Source organism: Rhipicephalus sanguineus, chromosome 4 (genome assembly GCF_013339695.2).
Source record: "Rhipicephalus sanguineus isolate Rsan-2018 chromosome 4, BIME_Rsan_1.4, whole genome shotgun sequence".
Classification (NCBI taxonomy): Eukaryota; Metazoa; Arthropoda; class Arachnida; order Ixodida; family Ixodidae; genus Rhipicephalus; species Rhipicephalus sanguineus.
This window is the reverse complement of record NC_051179.1, coordinates 119,353,308-119,372,819: the sequence shown is the minus strand read 5'-3', so window position 1 is coordinate 119,372,819 and position 19,512 is coordinate 119,353,308. Positions and strand designations below refer to the sequence as shown.

Here is a 19,512-nt window from a genome sequence, read left to right as displayed (position 1 = left end):
GGCTTCGACGACTTCGGACAAGAAGACACGACCTCGATCGCTGAGCAGCTCCTGGGGTGGACCGTGGCGCAGCATGAATCGGTGCAGCAGGAAGGAGGCAACATCGCGCGCTGTAGCCGCTGGGAGGGCGGCAGTTTCGGCGTATCGCGTAAGGTGGTCAACAGCGACGATGGCCCAGCGGTTACCAGCCGACGTTAGAGGAAGTGGTCCATACAAATCGATGCCAACGCGCCCAAACGGCCGGTCAGGGCAAGGTAGAGGTTGCAGACCTGCCGGCGACAGGTGCGTTGAAGTTTTGCGGCGCTGACAATCGATGCATGAGCGAACGAACTTCTGCACGTAGCGGTACATCCCTCGCCAAAAGTACCGTTGGCGAATGCGGTGGTAGGTTTTCGATACCCCAGAGTGTGCACACTGCGGGTCAGAGTGGAACGACTCGCATATGTCAGAACGCAGACTGCGGGGTATTACGAGTAGCCACTGGCGGCCGTCGCCGTAATTGCGTCGGTGGAGGAGGTCGTCGCGAACGGCGAAATGGTGCGCTTGACGACGCAATGCGCGAGTGGATGGTGTCGCCGATGGATCACTCAGCAATGCTATCAGTGATGCAATCCAGTGATCCTTGCGCTGTTCAGTGGCGATGGTTTGAATGTCGATAGACGAAACGGCATTGTGAGACACTGAGCTGGAAGTATTGTCGTCAGGCAAGGGGGAGCGCGAGAGTGCGTCGGCGTCAGCATGCTGGCGTCCGTTGCGGTACAGCACGCGGATATCGTAGTCCTGTAGGCGAAGTGCCCAGCGGGCGAGGCGGCCTGAGGGATCCTTCAATGACGACAAGCAGCATAGTGCATGATGGTCGGTGATTACATCAAATGGGCGACCATACAAATAAGGTCGGAATTTCGTAAGGGCCCAGATGATCGCCAGGCATTCCTTTTCGGTGACGGTGTAATTGGTCTCGGCTTTAGTAAGCGTACGACTTGCATATGCCACGACATATTCAGGGAACCCTGGTTTGCGCTGCGCAAGGACAGCGCCAAGGCCAACACCGCTAGCGTCTGTGTGTACCTCTGTAGGGGCCGCAGGGTCGTAGTGGCGTAGTATGGGAGGCGACGTCAACAAACGACGGAGCTTTGCGAAAGCGTCGTCGCACTCCGACGACCACGAATGGAGGGGCCCGTTACTTCCGAGAAGCTTCGTCAGTGGCGATATGATAGTCGCGAAATTTCGAATGAAGCGCCCAAAGTAGGAACACAGTCCTACGAAACTGCGCAGTTCTTTGACGGACGTAGGTTTGGGGAACTCAGTCACGGCCTGAAGCTTGGCGGGATCAGGAAGAATTCCGTCCTTGGACACGACGTACACTGTAAAAAAAATTTTGTGAAAAAAACAGAAAATGCATGGCAAATTTGGTGACATAACAGTTCTGTTCTTGTTTGTTTTCTGTTTTCCGTTTCGCAGTAATTTTGCATATAATGTCTGTCATTGGTTTTCTGTACTTCTACAGAGATTTTCTGTTTATGGCACCATTCTTAAAAAAACACGCTTTTTGCATTTTCACGCAATCTTTCTGTTAATGCTTTTTCTGTTATCCTACAGAAATTCTTCCTCCCTAAATCAGTTCAAATAACAGACTATTTTTGTAATCGCACACAATATTTCTTTTAATGCTTTCTCTGTAATTCTACACAAATTTTCTCTGCCTTGCATATTTGGTGTTAAAAGAATTATTTTGCGATCACAATTTTATTTTGTTTACATGTTGGATTGTTATCCTGCAGAAAAAATGTGTTTTGTTCTCTCCTAAACTCAGTACATATTTTGACTAACACTTGGATACTTGTAGTTTATGTGCCATTATCTGCAAAAGCATGCAGCAGCAATTGGGCAAGCATGGTGCTAGCATTAAAACCAGTGTTTCATATTCACTAATGAATTTGAAGGCAACGGTATGAACTTCTAAATTTTACTTTTTATTAAAGCTCAAACACAAGATCAGAACTTGTACTGATCCAGGGCATTCGCCAGGGCAGCCACCTTTGGGGACAAACAATACTGCTTCTTCGATGTTCGCCGTGCCTTTGTGCTTCTTTCTGGGTTGATTCCCGCGATTGCCCTTGAAGAAACCAAGAGTCGATATTAATGAACTAAAAATGCCACCGGGCTAATAATGTGTACTCCCAAAGCTTAGATGCTGTCTGAAGCATAGATGAAACAAATCACGAAAAATGATCAAATGGCTGACTATAATGCTGTTAACATAAAAGAAAAAAAACATTTTTGGAGAGCGAGGTACAAGTGCCACGCCAGTTGTTTTTTCTTTTGAACGAAATTTTCGGCAACTAAGAAGCCTAAATTTCTGAGAAATCCGTAAGGATTTATTTGTGGCTTCGTGATACAAACAGGTGGTTGCCTATTTTCCCTTTCTTAAGGGTATGACATGACAGCGTTAAAGGTTCTTATCTGCCAGCTGCTCTAGCCCATACTCCTTTACAAATCCACTCCGCATCCTTCATTTGCGCCTCTTATCTCGCACATACCCATTAGCATGCAGTAGCAAGCTAAAACGTTACGTGAAATACAGCCCGATGTGGACATAGAGCCCTGCTTTAACCAAACCATACAATCGCGGCTGCATTGCCTAGAGGTAAAGTGTCTGACTCGGGATGCAAGAGTCCTGGAGGGTTCGATCCCCTTCACCTTGCCACTTTAGATTAAAAGCCTGAATGAGCAGCTCGTACCAATATGGACAGGTTATCTGATCGCAATATGTCACAAACCCTGTGAGAAATCAGTGCCCGGCCATATCGGCTGCCAGCTTGCGCCTGTTAGTTACGCGTGTTATCTTTTGCTGCCTAGCAAGCTTGCACTCCTACACTGCCCCTCAACTAAACACCCACACGATGAGCCGTGAAAGCTTCGATAGAAAACTACAAGCTTTGCTACGAATAGAAGAAAATTAGATGCATACTGTTTCTTGCAGTAAATGCCAAGTAAATTCGTTTGAATCTTCTCTTGGGGGCTGAATATGGGTACAAGAGATCAGTAAGGTTGTGGATAAGTCTGCCAACTGTTTTTGTCTTGAAGAGGAGAAAATGTATGGTATCTTGAATATTCTGGTATTTCGTGGTCCTTTTACGCTTAAGCGCTTCCAACTTCAGCTTTAGGAAAACCTTAGTTAATCCCTGATAGCTCAATTTGCAATATGTTATAGCAAAATAGTAGAAAAAACAATACTAAAAATATTTCCAGCACATTCCAAAACAGCCCGTTCTTTCGCGGTCCGTAATCGGTCAAAATCACTAGAAACCACAAATGTAAAACGTTTCTCCCCCTCCTTCTGTAAAGGCATAAAGGTAACCAGCTATGACTGTAAACTATGTGGAACTGTAAGAAGTGCAACAGGTTAACGCAAACATATATTAGGAAAAATAAGGAGGATAAGCCCTCACCTCTGCACAAACTCCAATGTCAAAGCCACTTCAGGTGGATACTCGATGTTAAGGACAAAGTATAAAAGAAACATGGCTTTGAAAGCTGCGGCCCGCTGAGTAGTCAATAAAGCAACACCATCCACACAGACGGTGAACATTTCTGCCTCAAAAAGACCCGGTCCTAAAAAAAAAGACAACAAACAAACATCAGTGCTTTATGAGACGGTGAACGATTCCAAAATCTAACCTTTCATACATATTATGGGCGTCAAGGGCATGTCTCCTAGGTCATCGTCATGGGCGGTCTCCTGCAAAATGAGGATAGCAAGACAGATGGAAGGCATTAAAAAACTGATATCATGCTGTATGAAATGAAAACGAGATTGTGGCAACTCGTGTTCAAATGTACACGATCATACACTATGCAAAGCAATTGCGTTTCTACTCATTTCAAAATCTTGTTCAGCCATGGCGAGATATGCAGCATATTTGGACGTAGCAGCTGTTAACATGGCTGCACCTGTCAAGCACCCAACAAACAAAGGTACGGGGCATGAGTGAGACCGACGACCAATCCATCAAGATTATGGGTTCAAATATGCGACTGGGACCAATTTATTTCAAATGCGAAGTTCGCATGAACGCTGCACTTTCCTGAGTAGCTGTGTGGTTGTACTTGCGAGATTTTAAGTAATTACTCCTCCATTGCATGCCAACTGTAATATAAAAAATGACAAGATAAACCGCATGCAAGAGACAAAACAGTTCTGAAGACTGACTTTGTTAGCTGCATTAACACATGGAATCAGGCCAAGAACAATGTAGTTAAAGAATACGGAAACGTTTAATGGTTGCAGTCGCAAACATATCTGTTACTAAGGTAGACTAAGCAGATATTTTTATATAAAGTTTGTCACCACCAAAGCTTGGGCGACTCCTAATGGGCTCTAAAGAATATTGTGCAACCGCATTAACGTCTCCTATCTGCGGACCCTCGTTCGCATACATGACATGCACTTTTCTACTCAATAATCCCTTAATTTACGCTGCTACATCATCTCGCGCATACTCATTAGCATATAGTCATAAGTTATAATCCACGAGACTAGAAAGATATGAAGCTACCCTTTAACCAAGCCGTATACGGATGTGCCTTAGGAGCAGCTTCTTTCAAGAGGAATCCAAAGGTTGCAGAGGGCACGACACCCAATTTCGACCTCCCATCTCAATGACTTTAAATGAGCTGGCTGGTCCTGCCAAGTCATTTCATGCAGCCTCGTGACACCACAGAATTCACCGACTAATCAGTGTACAGCCAGATACGTGTTTGTGATTTTGCATTGACCTCGCCAACGCCGAATATTCTGTAGGATGAGGCCTTGGACAATTTCGCGAGAATAGTTCTTAACACTATATATTAAAGCCAATCTACTGTATTTTTCGCGATACCTACTCCGAAAGTCTCAGAGCAGTCTAGCATGAACAAACCTATGATGTGCAAAGATCAAAAAGATTGTAAAATGTATGACAGATTTTAAACATCACTATCTGAAATACATTGAGGTAACATACTGCCGGTAAAATAATGCAGTTATGGTAAGCGGACGTTTTTATACACAAATGCAATGACCATCTGAATTCTGCATGCACAAGCACTTTTCTGCCAGATGGGAGAGGAAGGAAAAATTTTAAGCTTGCCTCAACGGTCTTGTAGATGAGCTCTTCATCCTCGTCAAGCAGGGCAAGGAGGAGAACAGGTGCACCTTCATGCTCTGGTGTCACACTCTTCAGACGGTTCTTTGCTTGTTCTATTTCTTCGAGACATTTCTTCACCTTTGGCCGTTTTATCTGACTGTAAGCATAGCGATATACACGAAGCCCAACAATTTCCATGCTAGCATCAAGTCTCTGGCAAACCTCACTACCAAGTAGCTCCTTGGAATGCTGAAGAAGACAGTCCTCAGTAAACAAAAATGGCCAGTTTTTTTCACCTCTGTCACACTCCTTGAGTGATTAATGGTCAGTCTTTGAGATGCATACGTCTCTATCATCAAACGACAGACAAGTTGCTTGTTGGGGTACATTTTAGCATGCTCACAAAGGAGCTGCTGCTGCTTTTCCCGTTGTGCCAACATATTTTCTCCACTTGGCAGCTCTGGTTGCCATGCTAGGCAACCGTAGGAGTCACGTCTAGATCGTGGACGTGGCTGGAATGAGTCTGGGTCATCAATTTCCGCAGGCAGCTTATGTGCAATTGGTCTCTTCTTGTTGTTGATGCAGTTTTCGAGCTTCCACATTAACGTCTCAACTCCTGTGCCGACAACTGTACCCTCTAACAAATCCTGAAATGTTGAAGGATACACTGACACAAGTTTTGCTGCAATTATTCTCAGGTTCCGTCTGCCAGGCGCTGAATGCTTATCCAAGATGAGAGAACTTAGCATTCTCACCATCTGGTTCAGATCGGCTTTTGTAGCCCTTTCTTGTGCTTTGCATGCTTGAAGTAAGCGTGGTGGAAATATTTCCCAAGGAATGCAAAATTTCTCAGCCCATTCATCTAGCTGTGAGTTAGCATCTGAAGTCACTGTAGCACAAGTGCCACTTGGGCCTGATGGGACAGGAGCAGCTCTGGTCTGAAATTTCTCAAGCAGAATGCGCCTTTGCACAGGGGCTAAGAAGTTTAAGTCTGATTCTTGTAGATATCTGAAATGTTCTGCACATTTTACTCCCAACTCCTGCAGTTTCCGACCAATCGTTGTGAGGTCTTCCTCGCTGAGTGCTGGAAGCCACTCCTGTACAAGTGACATGAAGTCCTCAGAGCTGAAAAAAAGAAATTAGCAATGATCTAAAACAGCATGCTTCAGTGCAATGACTGTGACTTTTGGATGGCCAACAACATACGACTCAAGCGGATAGTAATCTTGAAGGTCCTGAACGGAAATGCACTTCAGTGCCCCAGATTCTGGACCAGGCAACAAATATATCATCATCATAGGTTCCAAAACAGAACAAGTCACACGTACAAGAAAACAGACTTTGTTGTCTAGCAATAAAATAAAAATGTTCCGGCCAAACACTAGTCTGCTTTCCTCACGACCCAAAATTACAAACATGTCTTTGCTGTACTTGGTGCCCCTGTATTCAACTTGGTATGTGCAATGCAATTCTTTTCCTAGTAGTCCACAGGCCTTTATGGCTTCTTGAACTTCCATACTGAACAAACTAGGGCAAAAAAGAAATGTGGAGTCAACCACTAAGTCTCTTTCAAAGCGGCAAGTACTCCCCCTGAACGCCTGAAGAAGCTGGTGTTTTTCAGCAAGTGTTAATGTGATGTTCTTGAAGTTCTGGGCACTTCTTATGCACTTGCGAAAATAGCCATGCTTGCTTTCGCAACGCATAGTCCATAACCAAATAAGCGGTCCAAACTGAGTAATCAGATAGGGTAGTGAACCATGTAATGGTGCTTCGGTTTCAGAGGAGTACCAGGGAAAAGCTCAGTTCTCCGGGCAATGTAATCTTCTATCAAATCTTTCAGTCTCATTACCATGGCCATATTTATTGCCGGAGCACATGCCAAGTGAACAAGTTCAGTGAGCATCAATACTAGCTCCCATACTGGGTCATTTCTGCAGACCTTGTCATGAAGAAAGCAGGGTAAGAACCGCAGCATATTCCAGTTCTGGATTGCATGTCCACTCAGCTTTTTAAATGTTTTAGAAACCTCAGCTGGCTGGTCGTTCACGTCTACTCTTTTGAACTTGAACGAGAGAATCCGCTTATTCAGTTCTTCAACAGACAACCATCGCTGCATGGTGATGAAATATTCTAGCATCAACGCAAGGTCATAAGATACGACACCTTCAAACAGGTCATGCGCTAAACATGGAGGGAGCCCAGGAGCACAAACGTGAAAGTATTTTAGGCCGTTAAACAGAGAATCAAATTTAACGCCTTTGCATGAAGGAAGGGTAGAGTCATCCTGGAGCTTCTTTAGTGCCTCATTGTAGTTCACTTCATTTCGTAGCTCGCTGGTGTGAAAAATGTTTTTCTCAAACATATTTTCACGCTTTACTGAACAGAATCTGCAGATGTATTCAGCTGTGCTGAAATTTTCCATGAATCCACCAATAGTGTGACTGCCTAGGTTGTCGCCCAGAATTGCCACCACAGTGCCATATGTGGGAACGCTGTCAACTAACATGCAGCCAGCTTCCAGCTTTTTGATGTCACTAATCAATGAGGAAAACACCTTCTCCTGTCCGAAGAACAAAAGGTCACTTTCTTTACAAAGCAGCACTAACTGAACTGCACAGGTACGACTCCTATTCCAAGAACGTAGGTTTCCAAGCAACAGATACACAGCTAGGATTTTGTGCTTCTTTTTTGCTGAACCCAGAGGATTTACCACTTCAAAAGCATCTTGAAAAAGAATCAAGCGCAAAGCCGTGGGGTGATCCTGAAACAGTGTTATTGACTGAAAGACATTCCCATCGGTCAAATCCTTAAACACACCTGGTTCATGAACATCCAGGTTAACACACTGCTCTTGAACTGAGTTATCGCTTAGCAGCGATTTCATGGTTTCAATTATTGGAACATAATGAAAGTGAGCATCTTGATTGTTTTTATTTTTTCCCAGACGCACAGCTACTGGCTGCACATAATTAAATTTGCTCTGAAAATACTCCCTGCGAGAGTAAGCACTGCGAAAAGCTCCGCTGTTGCTGTGCAGGCCGACAATAACATCGCTTTCAAGCATACTCTTGACAGCCAGCTCAATGAAATCCTCGTTCAAGCCCGCATCTCTCAACTTCATTTTTAGTGCATCAGCCATATGGTCAAGATTGTTGCTATGGAGGTCACGAATTGCCTCAGAAATGACTTGAACTGTTCTTGATGGCACAAAACTGTCCGAAAGGAGACGTAGATAGAAACGTCCGAAAGCATCTGTTATATCAGTACATACAGATTCTTGGTGCATGACACCTTCAGCCACCTCTCGTTTGCTTCCATAAAGCTCCGAGTTGCAGTCTTCATTATTTTGTTCCTCAGATGCACATGTCTCGAAGTCAGCACTATGAGTCTCCGTTTGTAGATTAGCTTGTGCTCCTATGTGCCGTACTGTAGAGATGCCCTCCAAATATGACTCGCACACACCTGGTTGAAAAGCATGCCTGTGACATCGTGAAATATGGGACGAAAATGTGGACTTGTTTGCAAACATTCGTGAACAAGCAACAAAGGGGCATGAAACATTCTTGCCTTGAGTGATATGCCTTTTCAGATGACTCAATAAGGACTTAAGATCTTGGCATGTCTGAATACATGTATCAATGGTGCAGGTCAGTGACACGCTCCTGCAAATTACCACAGCCGCTGGAATGCCATCACGCTTGTGACATCTAAATATATGGCTCTTCAACGAGCTCACTTTCCTAAACGCTCTGCAGCAGTCAGAGAAAGGACAGCGAATGTGAAGGCTGCTTTCATTTTTGTGCAGTGATGCATGCTTCAAGAACTGAGGCAAAGTAATGACAACTGCTTGACATATGCTGCACTTGTACGTCATTCTGAATTTTACGGGGCACTTTGGTGGACTGGACCCCTGCAACAGCAACGAATTAAATATTTCACAGAAATTAGCATCAAATTTTGCGTCATGAACATCGTTGTAAATGGTAGCTCATAAAGAGTGCTGCGTTTTCTATATCTCACCTTTCCAAACTTTCTTTTAAGTAGAGCTTACTACAATGCTGTTATATAAACTGCAACTGCTTTACACACAAGTACAGAAGGTGCAACACTGAAGGTACAGCTTCCATCAAATTTACTATTTGCTGTGGTCGCAATAGAAATTGCACACACTTGCACTGTTTGCTACTAAAAGTGAGGAAAAAATACTTCAGAGCTAGCAGTTCAGCTTCATTAAATTCGTAGTCAAAGGCGGCCGTTGAGAACAAAAACGCTGCGAACACCTACTCCTGATATGTATTATCTTAAGATGCAAACAAGCTTAGCAGGTATCTAAGAAAAGTGTGAGATAGTGTTTGAAACAGCTCACCTGGTTTGTGAAGACATCACAATGAGCTTTTGTTAACCGGGAGCAACCCACACGGTTATGTTCGACTCGTTCCGAACCAAAATGGCTAATCTTTGTCGTGGCCACTAAAAGGTCATTTGTAGTAAGCCTGGAGAAGGTTGCCACTGCAGGAGAGAAGCGAAGATCAATATAGAACCGACACATCTAAAATTTAATTTCAATGCAATTAGTTTCGCTAAGTTCTATTGCATGTGATGGCAGCGACAGACACTCATTAATTAAAGCCAAAGGCCTACTAGTGAGAGAGAGTAACCTTTACAATTGCAGAAAATTAATTGATAAAGAGTTAAACGCTTTTTCGTATTACCCTCAGCTCTCGAACTTAATGCTACCAATTACTTGACGGATGTGCTGCGCGCACTGAGATGGTCAGATGACCTAAGAATTAACGTGAAGCCCAACAGTAAACGCAAACACACCAGACGTCTTTTGAGGACTGAATGCTGGGCAATGCGCTCATGGCTAACTTAAGATAGGGTTACACAAGCGAAATAAACGGCACGACAGGCTAAGCAAATGAAGATATACCACTGGCCGAGCGCTTAGGAATTGTCTAGGATGCAAGCGCGCTAACAATTCGAAGGGCGCTGCCCGTTTACACAGCCATGCAGTTGCAGTTTCGCTCTCCTTGCAGCTGGATATATATATGATATATCTCTCTGAAGCTGCTTTGTGGGATTCTATCGGTGGTAGAGAAATACCAGAGATGCCTGCGTGAGTTGAGCTACGTCCATATCGATCAGTATTACTGCCATGAATTCATTATTCACTGGCGTACTTTTCGCGGCTACGCAAGCAGTTGGTAAACACGAATTAGTGCACCCGAAACAAGATGCAATGCGCGTAACATGAACAGCTGCCAGGTGATAATCCAGCGCTAGTCTCAATATTAACCAGTAATGTGCTCATGCACGACTTCTTCGACCGAGCACGAACGCGATCCAACATTATCCGGCACCTGAAGCAATATGTCAGTGTGCGCCGACTGCGCGATCTCCTAGGGATTATGCGCCGCGGTGGTCACGCCAGGAATATATAGTACCCTCGCAGATGAAACTTGCGTCCGCGCACTTCTAAGCAGAAAGTAATTATCAACAACTCATGGCGAAAGCTGCTCCGTGACAGCGCATTAAAAGAACGGTTGCAGGCCGCCTCAATAAGCGTTCACTACAAGCATGCTTTGCTGCCTAATACTCGATTACCTACGTTTCGTTTTGTTCATAGCGTTTAACTTCTCAAAGCGACAGCGGCAATGAGGCGCGCCGCAGAGAAATGGTGAACAGCGCAGCGATGTACCGTTGGCCAAAGCGCGAAACTATATCTACCAACTGTACTCCGCCGACAATCAGCCGGTAGCGCGTTCTACGACTTGCGGCGCGCTTCGAAGGCTCCCGGCGCCGGAGAGGCTGGTCTTATTTCGCGCCGAGAGCGTTGGCCCCGTCGTACCGCTTTCCTTCTTTCCAAACCCACAACGGACGTCCCGCGCACTGCCGCGCATGCGCCTCGACGGCCACGCCGCGTCGAAGGTATTCGACTGTAGCAAAGATATGAAAGTGGGGGTAGGCGCCTGGCGCGACATCGTTAACTTTACCAAACTTGACGTGACCGACCACCACCAGCACGTGTGCGCCGTAATGTCGGAGTATACCGTAGTCATAACACCGAACACAGCACAATTTCAGACACGAAGTTTGCGATCCAGTGCCCGAATGATAGACATGGCCGCCGCCAAAAAAGAAGGCTTAACTTGTAAGCATGCAGTGGCAGCAGGAAGGCTCTGTTACGAGTTACGGCATTTGCAGAAGTTGCGGTGCTAAGCCCATTACCCGTTACACAAGACAAGGAACTCACAGAGCTACGCCGTGGCTGTAAGTAAAACGAAGACAGAAATGAACTACTGCCCTTGCTTACCTTGTTTCAGCGTGGACGAGCTCGGTGCCTTTTCATTCGTTGGCCGCTCCAAATATCTCCCAGCAGCAGTAGTGAGTCACAAGGCCACAACGACACGGTGCAAGTAGAACCAACCAAGCAAACAAACACGCACCCGACGGCTACCGTTAACGAGCAGCCCACGATAAATTCAACATGGACTCGCACAGCTACCGCACGGGAACAAAGACGCTAACGCAACTGAGCAGCTTGCGATAAACTCAACATGGACTCAAGCACCCAGAGCTCCCATACGGGAACGAAGACGAACGCAACTGACGACGCAATTCATAAAGTGCGCTAAGCGGCGAAATTAAACCAATTAAACCTCCGCATTGTGAACGTTGTGTCACTCCGCTGCGTCCGCAAAATAGTTCAGTTTCGCTTTCGGCTTGTTTCGGTTTCTTCCTTATATTGAATGTGCGTAACGAACTGGTGTGCACGACGCCTGTATGAAAGAGGTTAGTGTTGCTACGTTGCGCCGTTGGTATATCGCGACTGTCGTAGTCGCTCACTGAGGATTTTATACTCCGTTTCATACATCAAGTACAACGCTGTGGAAGCTATGCACACAGTTAGGTCAGCATCACGTCCAAGTCCGCGCGTCGCGTACTTGGCCTCCGCGATTCATTCCGTCATCGCGCAGCCGGAACTGATTGCGGAGGTCACGTTACGAAAAGAGAGACGTTAAAAACTATGCACAACAACCTACTGACAACTGTTTAAATAACGGGGTTTGTTTATTTCTACGGCACGAAGCATTTTCATTTATTACTCAGCGGTGAAACGAACAAAGAAAGAACTTTCTTTGTTCGTTTCACCGCTGAGCAATAAAATGAAAATGCTTCGTGCAGCTTTGCATTGCGGGTGGTAATAGAGAGTTTTAGAATGGTGTACGCTAAGTTTTCGGTCGTTGCGGACGCAAAGCGTACGCAACGCTTTGCGTTAGCGTTTCACGTCACTGCTCATGTGTCGTACGCTAACCTCTTACGGGCTCCCTTTAAGTGATAGAAATAGGGAGCTTTCGAATAGCGTACGCTGAGTTAGCGTTTGCGGCCCGCTATTTCCGTCACTAGGCAGTTTTCGAATAGCGTACGCAAAGCTTTCCGCGTAACTGCGCATGCGTCGTAAGCTAACCGCTTGCGGGCTCCCGTTAAGTGCGGAAACAGCGGGCCGCAAACGCTAACTTAGCGTACGCTATTCGAAAGCTCCCTACTTTAACGGGAGCCCGCAAGCGGTTAGTGTACGACGCATGCGCAGTTGCGCCGAAAGTCAACGCAAAGCTTTGTGTACGCTATTCGAAAGCTCCCTATATCTGTCACTTAATGGGGGCCCACAAAAGGAAAGTGGCGACAAACGCAAACGCAAAGCTTTTCGTACGCTATTCTAAAACAGCCTAAACTCATTGAGCTATTTGTTTGTTCGGCAGCATGCAAGAAATTTCGCTTGCTTCCCCAGTGTGGCATCAGATGCCACACTGGGGAAACGGGGTATAGACCGTGTTTACTTGATGCCGTGCGCCGCCGGGCTCATTGATGAAACGAGAGGAAACGCCCGGTTTGCTCTCGCTGCAGTTCGATTACAGTTCGAAATGATTTCGATTAAAATGATCACGTGAGCGCAGACATCATAAAAGGCTTTTATGATGTCTGCGCTCACGTGATCATTGTAATCGAAACGTATATGCTTATATGCTGTAGCACCACTGCAGAGGCGTAGCCAGAATTTTTTTTTTTTTTTGGGGGGGGGGGTTCAACCATACCTTATGTATGTTCGTGCGTGCGTTTGTATGTGTGCGTGTATATATACGCAAGCAAAATTGAAAATTTTCGGGAGGGGGGTTTGAACCCCCCCCCCCCCCCTCTTGGCTACGCCTCTGCACCACTGTCACTTCTGATATTCTGACGAAGGCCGGTCCCACGGCCGAAACATCAAGAAGCCATTCTGTTTTTTGACGTGTGTCTTCCTTTTTATTCATGTATATATATGGTAGGACATCGCACGCGGTATTGGAAGGTTACAGGTTCGGTTCCCGCCGGCAGCAAATTGTCGTCTCGTCCACTTCATTTTCCTCACATTTATATCATAATTACTACGAATAACGTCACCTACACTTTCCTTAGCTTGATTTTCTTTTGGTTGTCATAATGTTGTGTCTAATAAAACAAGCCCTTTAAGGGCCCTTAAACAACACCTGCGATTATGCTTTTGAACATTTCAAGTAAGCGCACACATATCTTGTTTAGATTACCGTCCCGATCAACAATGCCAAACGTGGCAGCGCAACGAGCCGCGGGCGCCCCACGAATTCACAGGAGCAATCCCTTCTCCTCTCCGGGCCTTTCGGATATTCCTCAGATCTTCAGCCTTTTCCGTGGTGTCAACATTCGCGTCTACTCATGTCATCCACAAAAAAACCTGCTTATCTGCACGCAAGCATGTGCGCTCGCTGCTCTTCCTCCGCGCATGATGAGGAGGCCAGCAGGAGAGAGGAGCCGGCGAACGGAACAAAATAATATAATATATGGGGTTTAACGTCCCAAAACCACCAAATGATTATGAGAGACGCCGTAGTGGAGGACTCCGGAAATTTCGACCACCTGGGGTTCTATAACGTGCTCTTAAATATATGTACACGGGCCTCAAACATTTTCGCCTTCATCGAAAATGCAGCCGCCGCGGCCGGGATTTGATCCCGCGACCTTCGGGTCAGCAGTCGAGCGCCATAACCACTAGAACACCGTGGCGGGGCGAACGGAACAAAGCGAAGGAAAGAGCGAGACGAGCGAGGGCCTCTTTTGGATCATCAAACCTGTGTAAATACGCTATTACAAGACCATTTCGAAAAATTTTCACTGCTACGTGTTCGGTGTAGACTCGTGCACAACTGCTACACCACAACTAAATTTCGACCTCTTGGTCGTGTAGGGCCTATTAAATTTCCCTCCTTTCGTGTGTCGGCTATAAAAGGCGAAATAGCGCGTATGTGCAAACACTTTATGGGTCAACTCTCGGTGGCTTAGCAGCTGTGGCATTCGGATTCTGAACCCAAGGACATGGAATCGGCTGCATAGGCCGCATGCATCCTAATAGAGGAGTGCCGAGTAAAGAGCCTCACGATGACAAAAATTCGTCTGAGTTTCTCCGCTGCGCACCGTGTACCATGTCGTTCCAAAGCATCTCTTTACCGACTGAGGTGTGCGAACGCGTGTCTTGTTGCAATAGCCCTGTATCGAAGCACATCTTCTACAGAGGTATTCGTGAAATGACTTACGAAGGCAAAATGACCCTAAAAACAAATAATTTTCAACATTCAGCATTTCTGTGAAATTCAACAACATCCATGTTTCTTGCGTAGACATTTTCTGTCAAATCCAAGAAAAAGTGCATATATAGCGCTAACAGAAAAAGCCTGTCTTCTAAAGAAAGAAATTTCTGTTATTTTTCAGTTCAAGAACATTTCAGTACCTAAAACAGAAAATCTTCTTCTTTTCTGTGTTATTTAACAGCTATTTTTTACAGTGTAGCCGAGGATTGTCAGCTGCCGTGCTGCAAACCGGCACTTCTTTAGATTCAGTTGCAGACCGGCGTCGCTCAAACGCGTCAAAACATGCCGTAGGCGTTGAAGATGCGTGGAGAAGTCCGGAGCAAACACGACGACGTCGTCGAGGTAGCACAAGCACGTGTGCCATTTCAGGTTGCGCAGAACGGTATCCATCATGCGCTCAAAGGTGGCGGGCGCATTACACAGCCCAAACGGCATGACGTTAAATTCGTACAGGCCGTCGGGCGTGACAAAGGCGGTCTTCGGTCGAGCGTCATCAGCCATAGGTACTTGCCAGTACCCTGAGCGCAAATCGAGAGATGAAAAAAATTCGGCGCCTTGCAAGCTGTCAATCGCGTCGTCTATTCGCGGCAGTGGATACACGTCCTTACGAGTGATCTTGTTGAGTCGTCTGTAGTCCACACAGAACCGCACAGAACCGTCCTTCTTCGCAACAAGAACGACAGGAGACGCCCAGGGGCTGTTAGAGGGTCGAATGACATCACGTCGAAGCATGTCGTCGACTTGCTCGGTGATTACACGGCGTTCGGCAGGAGATACGCGATATGGACGTTGCCGCAGTGGCAGGTGGTCGCCAGTGTCGATGCCATGCGTAACGGCCGACGTGCGGCCGAGAGAAGTTTGAGCGACATCGAAAGAAGGGCGAAATTCTTCCAACAGGTCCAAAAGCTGGGAACGCTGGACCTGCGTAAGGTTGTCAGCTATGGAGGAACCAAATACGTCAGCGTGTGATGAACCAGACGTCGAAACAGCACTGAGCGTGCTCGAACTTCGGCCGTGCGAATCATCGGGCTCGTCCATAACTTGTGCGTCTTCGAGGGGTTCTACGCTGCCCAGACATTCCCCTCGCACCAACGTAACACTGTACGGGGAGGGGTTGATTACATAAATAGAGGTGCTGCCCTGGGTGACTTCAACGGTCGCGAAAGGCACCAGCAAGCCTTTCCTCGTGCAAACACGGTCATATGGCGAGAGGAGTGCAACGGTGTCGGATAGGCTGGCGCAGTAGACTGACACCGCCGTTGACGAGTTTGCAGGCACTTTTATGTCGTCTTTGACGAGTATCTTGCTCGCAGTCGATGGACTGTCTGCCGGCGTCAAATTAGAGAATGGTGAGAGCTCTATTTCGGCGGGTGCGCAATGAATTACGGCGTCGTGGCGGGAGAGAAAATTCCATCCGAGGATGACGTCGTGAGAGCATGCAGGAATTATGATCAATTCGACGGCGTACATAACGTCCTTAATCATGACGCGGGCTGTGCATACCGCTGTAGGGTGAATGCTTTGGGCGCTGGCTGTACGGAGGGAGAGCCCGGAAAGTGGCGTCGTCACTTTTCGCAGTATTCGGCTAAGCTTTGCGTCCATAACGGATACGGCGGCTCCAGTGTCGATAAGGGCAGATGCACGAACACCGTCCACAAACACGTCTATCACGTTCGATGGGCTTCGCTGAGGGCTTTCGCAGTTCGACAGCATCGCAGCCCTTGCCTCGTGGACTGCGACGACTAGTTTTCCTGGTCTCGTGGGACCAGACGTGGCCGCATCGGTGACAGCGAGCGGCGTCGTGGTGACGGGGAACGGCGGGTAGATGGAGCGGGGCGAGACGTCGGCGACAGTGGCGTAGGTGGGTCGTAATATGGGCGGTTCGCCGGGCTGGTGGCAGGCGACGCGGCTCTAGGCGGCTGCACGCGATTGCAATACCGCGCCACGTGGCCGGCGTAACCGCATGCGAAGCATATGGGGCGGTTGTCAGGTGTGCGCCATCGGTTCGCTGGGGCAGGGCCCGCCCATGGTGCAGGACGGGATTGACGGGGCGGCAACTGATAGGACTGGACGGTGGGCTGCAGTCGTGGCCTGTGTGTGACGTCGGCGCAGGTTACCGGCACATCCGCTTCGAAAGAATGAGGTCGAGCGGAGGCTTCGGCGTAAATGTGTGGGGCAGCCGTAGGGATTGCTGGGGGCGTTCTTGCGACCACTTGGGCGTAACTCAAGGGTGCAGGAGCCGTATGGTGCTGGTGGTACTCGGGCATGACCTCTGCGATTTCTTGCTCAATTGCTCGACGGAGCGGAGGCAGAAGGGTGGTCGACGGCTGTTGGACGTACTGCGGGCGAGCAAAGTCCAGCAGAGAGAATTGGCGCGCGATTTCCTCGCGCACGAATGTCTTCATCTCTGCGAGCAACGCGGAGTGGTCGGATATGGTCGACAAGCCAGCGAGCTCGGCGTCGCGTGATGGAGAGCGACGGGTCATCGATCGCTGCCGGCGCAGCTCCTCATAGCTTTGGCAGAGCGTTATGACCTCAGCCACTGTGCTGGGGTTCTTGGCGAGCAGCATGGTGAAGGCGTCGTCGTCGATGCCTTTCATGATGTGCCGGATCTTGTCTGATTCGGACATGGTGGCGTCGGCTTTCTTACAGAAATCGAGGACGTCTTCAATGTAACTGGTGAATGATTCACCGGCCTGCTGAGCGCGTTCACGTAAGCGCTGTTCGGCCTGCAGCTTACGAACGGCAGGGCGGCCAAACACATTGATAATGGCGGTCTTGAAGTCGGACCACGTTGTAAAATCTGATGCGTGGTTGTTGTACCACAAGCCCGCCACACCCGCGACGTAGAAAACGAGGTTAGTCAGCTTTCCTGCCTCGTCCCATTTATTGGGGACACTCACGCGCTCGTAAATCGCGAGCCAGTCCTCCACGTCGCTGCCATCTGCGCCAGTGAAGACCGGAGGGTCGCGGATACGAGGCACACCTGGGCAGGAGGTCGGTGTAGGCGGGGCCGTTTGCTGGGAGGCGTCTTGAGGCATCGTAGGCGGCAGGGTACGGGATCGAAGAGCCAGGGGCATCGAATGATGGCCGAAGTTGTTGTGAAAGCCCAGCACCCTCCACCAAATTATAAAGACGTTTATTAGCGGGCACTCGGCGACGATAAACGACTGCGACAGTCAAGGCGGGGTGCCGACTCTGAGCGCGAGAAGCGTGCTGTTCCAGAAGAGCGGAAGAGGACGACCCACTAGTAAGCGCTCGAGAGGGCGACCCATTAGAGGCTTCCAACGCTTCGCTACAATATATATATATATATATATATATATATATATATATATATATATATATATATATATATATATATATATATATATATATATATATATACCACACCTAAAGACCTTCGCAGCTTCCTCGGCTTAGCGTCGTACTTCCGCCGCTTTGTGCGTGATTTCGCCACTATTGCAGCTCCTTTGCACAAGCTTTTGACCGCGAGCGCAACTTTTGTCTGGTCCGATGAATGCGCAGCCGCTTTTCACACTCTCAAGCGATGCCTCACATCGCGGCCAGTGCTTCGGCATTTCGACCCTGCAGCGTCTACTGTCCTACACACTGACGCAAGTGGACATGGCATCGGTGCCGTCCTGCTGCAGCGGAACCACGCTTCCGAAGAACAAGTCGTGGCCTACGCGAGCCGCACTCTTTCTCCTGCTGAGCGAAATTACAGCATCACCGAACAGGAATGCCTCGCCGTCGTGTGGTCCGTACAAAAGTTTCGCCCTTATTTATACGGCCGGCATTTCACAATCGTCACTGACCATCATGCTCTGTGTTGGTTATCGTCTCTCAAGAATTTGTCGGGACGCCTTGGCCGTTGGGTACTGCGTTTGCAAGAGTATGACTACAGTGTCACATATAGGTCGGGTCGGCAACACCAAGATGCTGACGCTTTGTCGCGGTGCCCGCTCTCGCCAAGCGCCCAAGTGTCGCCTTCAATCTGTTCATCACCGACCAGCCAAGTGACCAAGCAGACGGCCGGTAGTCCGAAAGAGTCCGTTGCCTCAGTGGACATTCTTTCATCCACAGATCTCACCTCGCTCCAACATGCAGATCCATACTGCCGCACAATCATCGATCGGCTTACTGGCTTATCCCGTGCCCCCAACAGCCGCTTAAGACGACAGCTTGAACGTTTTAAACTTCGAGATGGAACGTTATGTAGGCACATTTACCACCCTCTCGGTAACCAATGGGTTCCAGTCGTCCCTCGTTCACTTCGTGTCCAGGTTTTACAAGCCCTGCACGACGACCCGACAGCTGGCCACTTGGGTTTTCACAAGACTTACGAGCGCATCAAAACTCGGTGCTTTTGGCGTGGCCTCTCAACAAGTGTGGCGAAGTACGTCGGTTCCTGCGCGTCATGCCAACACCGAAAACGTACCACATCTCTTCCCGCAGGCCCTTTACAACCTCTGCCGTGCCCGTCCGCTTCCTTTGACTTCGTGGGCATCGACTTATACGGACCCCTCCCGCTTACGCCAGCCGGTCACCGCTGGATTGTTACTGCCGTGGACCACCTAACTCGCTACGCGGAGACGGCAGCTCTTCCCTCTGGTGCTACCTCGGAAGTAGCCGATTTTGTCCTGCGCGCCATTATTTTGCGCCACGGTGCCCCTCGTGTTCTCCTTAGTGACCGTGGCAAGACATTTCTTTCCCATGTT

At 48.0% G+C, this 19,512-nt stretch overlaps 1 protein-coding gene across 3 annotated transcripts in view; it reads right to left on the bottom strand.

The window, feature by feature from the left end:
• Positions 1 to 1,958: 1,958 nt before the first annotated feature.
• The window catches only part of LOC119390622 (uncharacterized), a 214,041-nt gene continuing 196,487 nt past the window's right edge, over positions 1,959 to 19,512 (bottom strand). For 2 of the 3 annotated variants that reach the window (XM_049414882.1, XM_037658228.2), the window contains exons 4-6: positions 3,682 to 3,742; positions 3,453 to 3,615; positions 1,959 to 2,116 (exon numbers count right to left, since the gene is read on the bottom strand). In XM_049414882.1, coding sequence (XP_049270839.1) covers positions 1,996 to 2,116; positions 3,453 to 3,615; positions 3,682 to 3,742 — 345 coding nt within the window. In that variant the 3' untranslated portion in view covers positions 1,959 to 1,995. Of the gene's footprint in view, positions 2,117 to 3,452; positions 3,616 to 3,681; positions 3,743 to 5,132; positions 7,519 to 19,512 lie in introns of those variants that run through there. The other variant, XM_037658227.2, reaches the window with a different exon arrangement.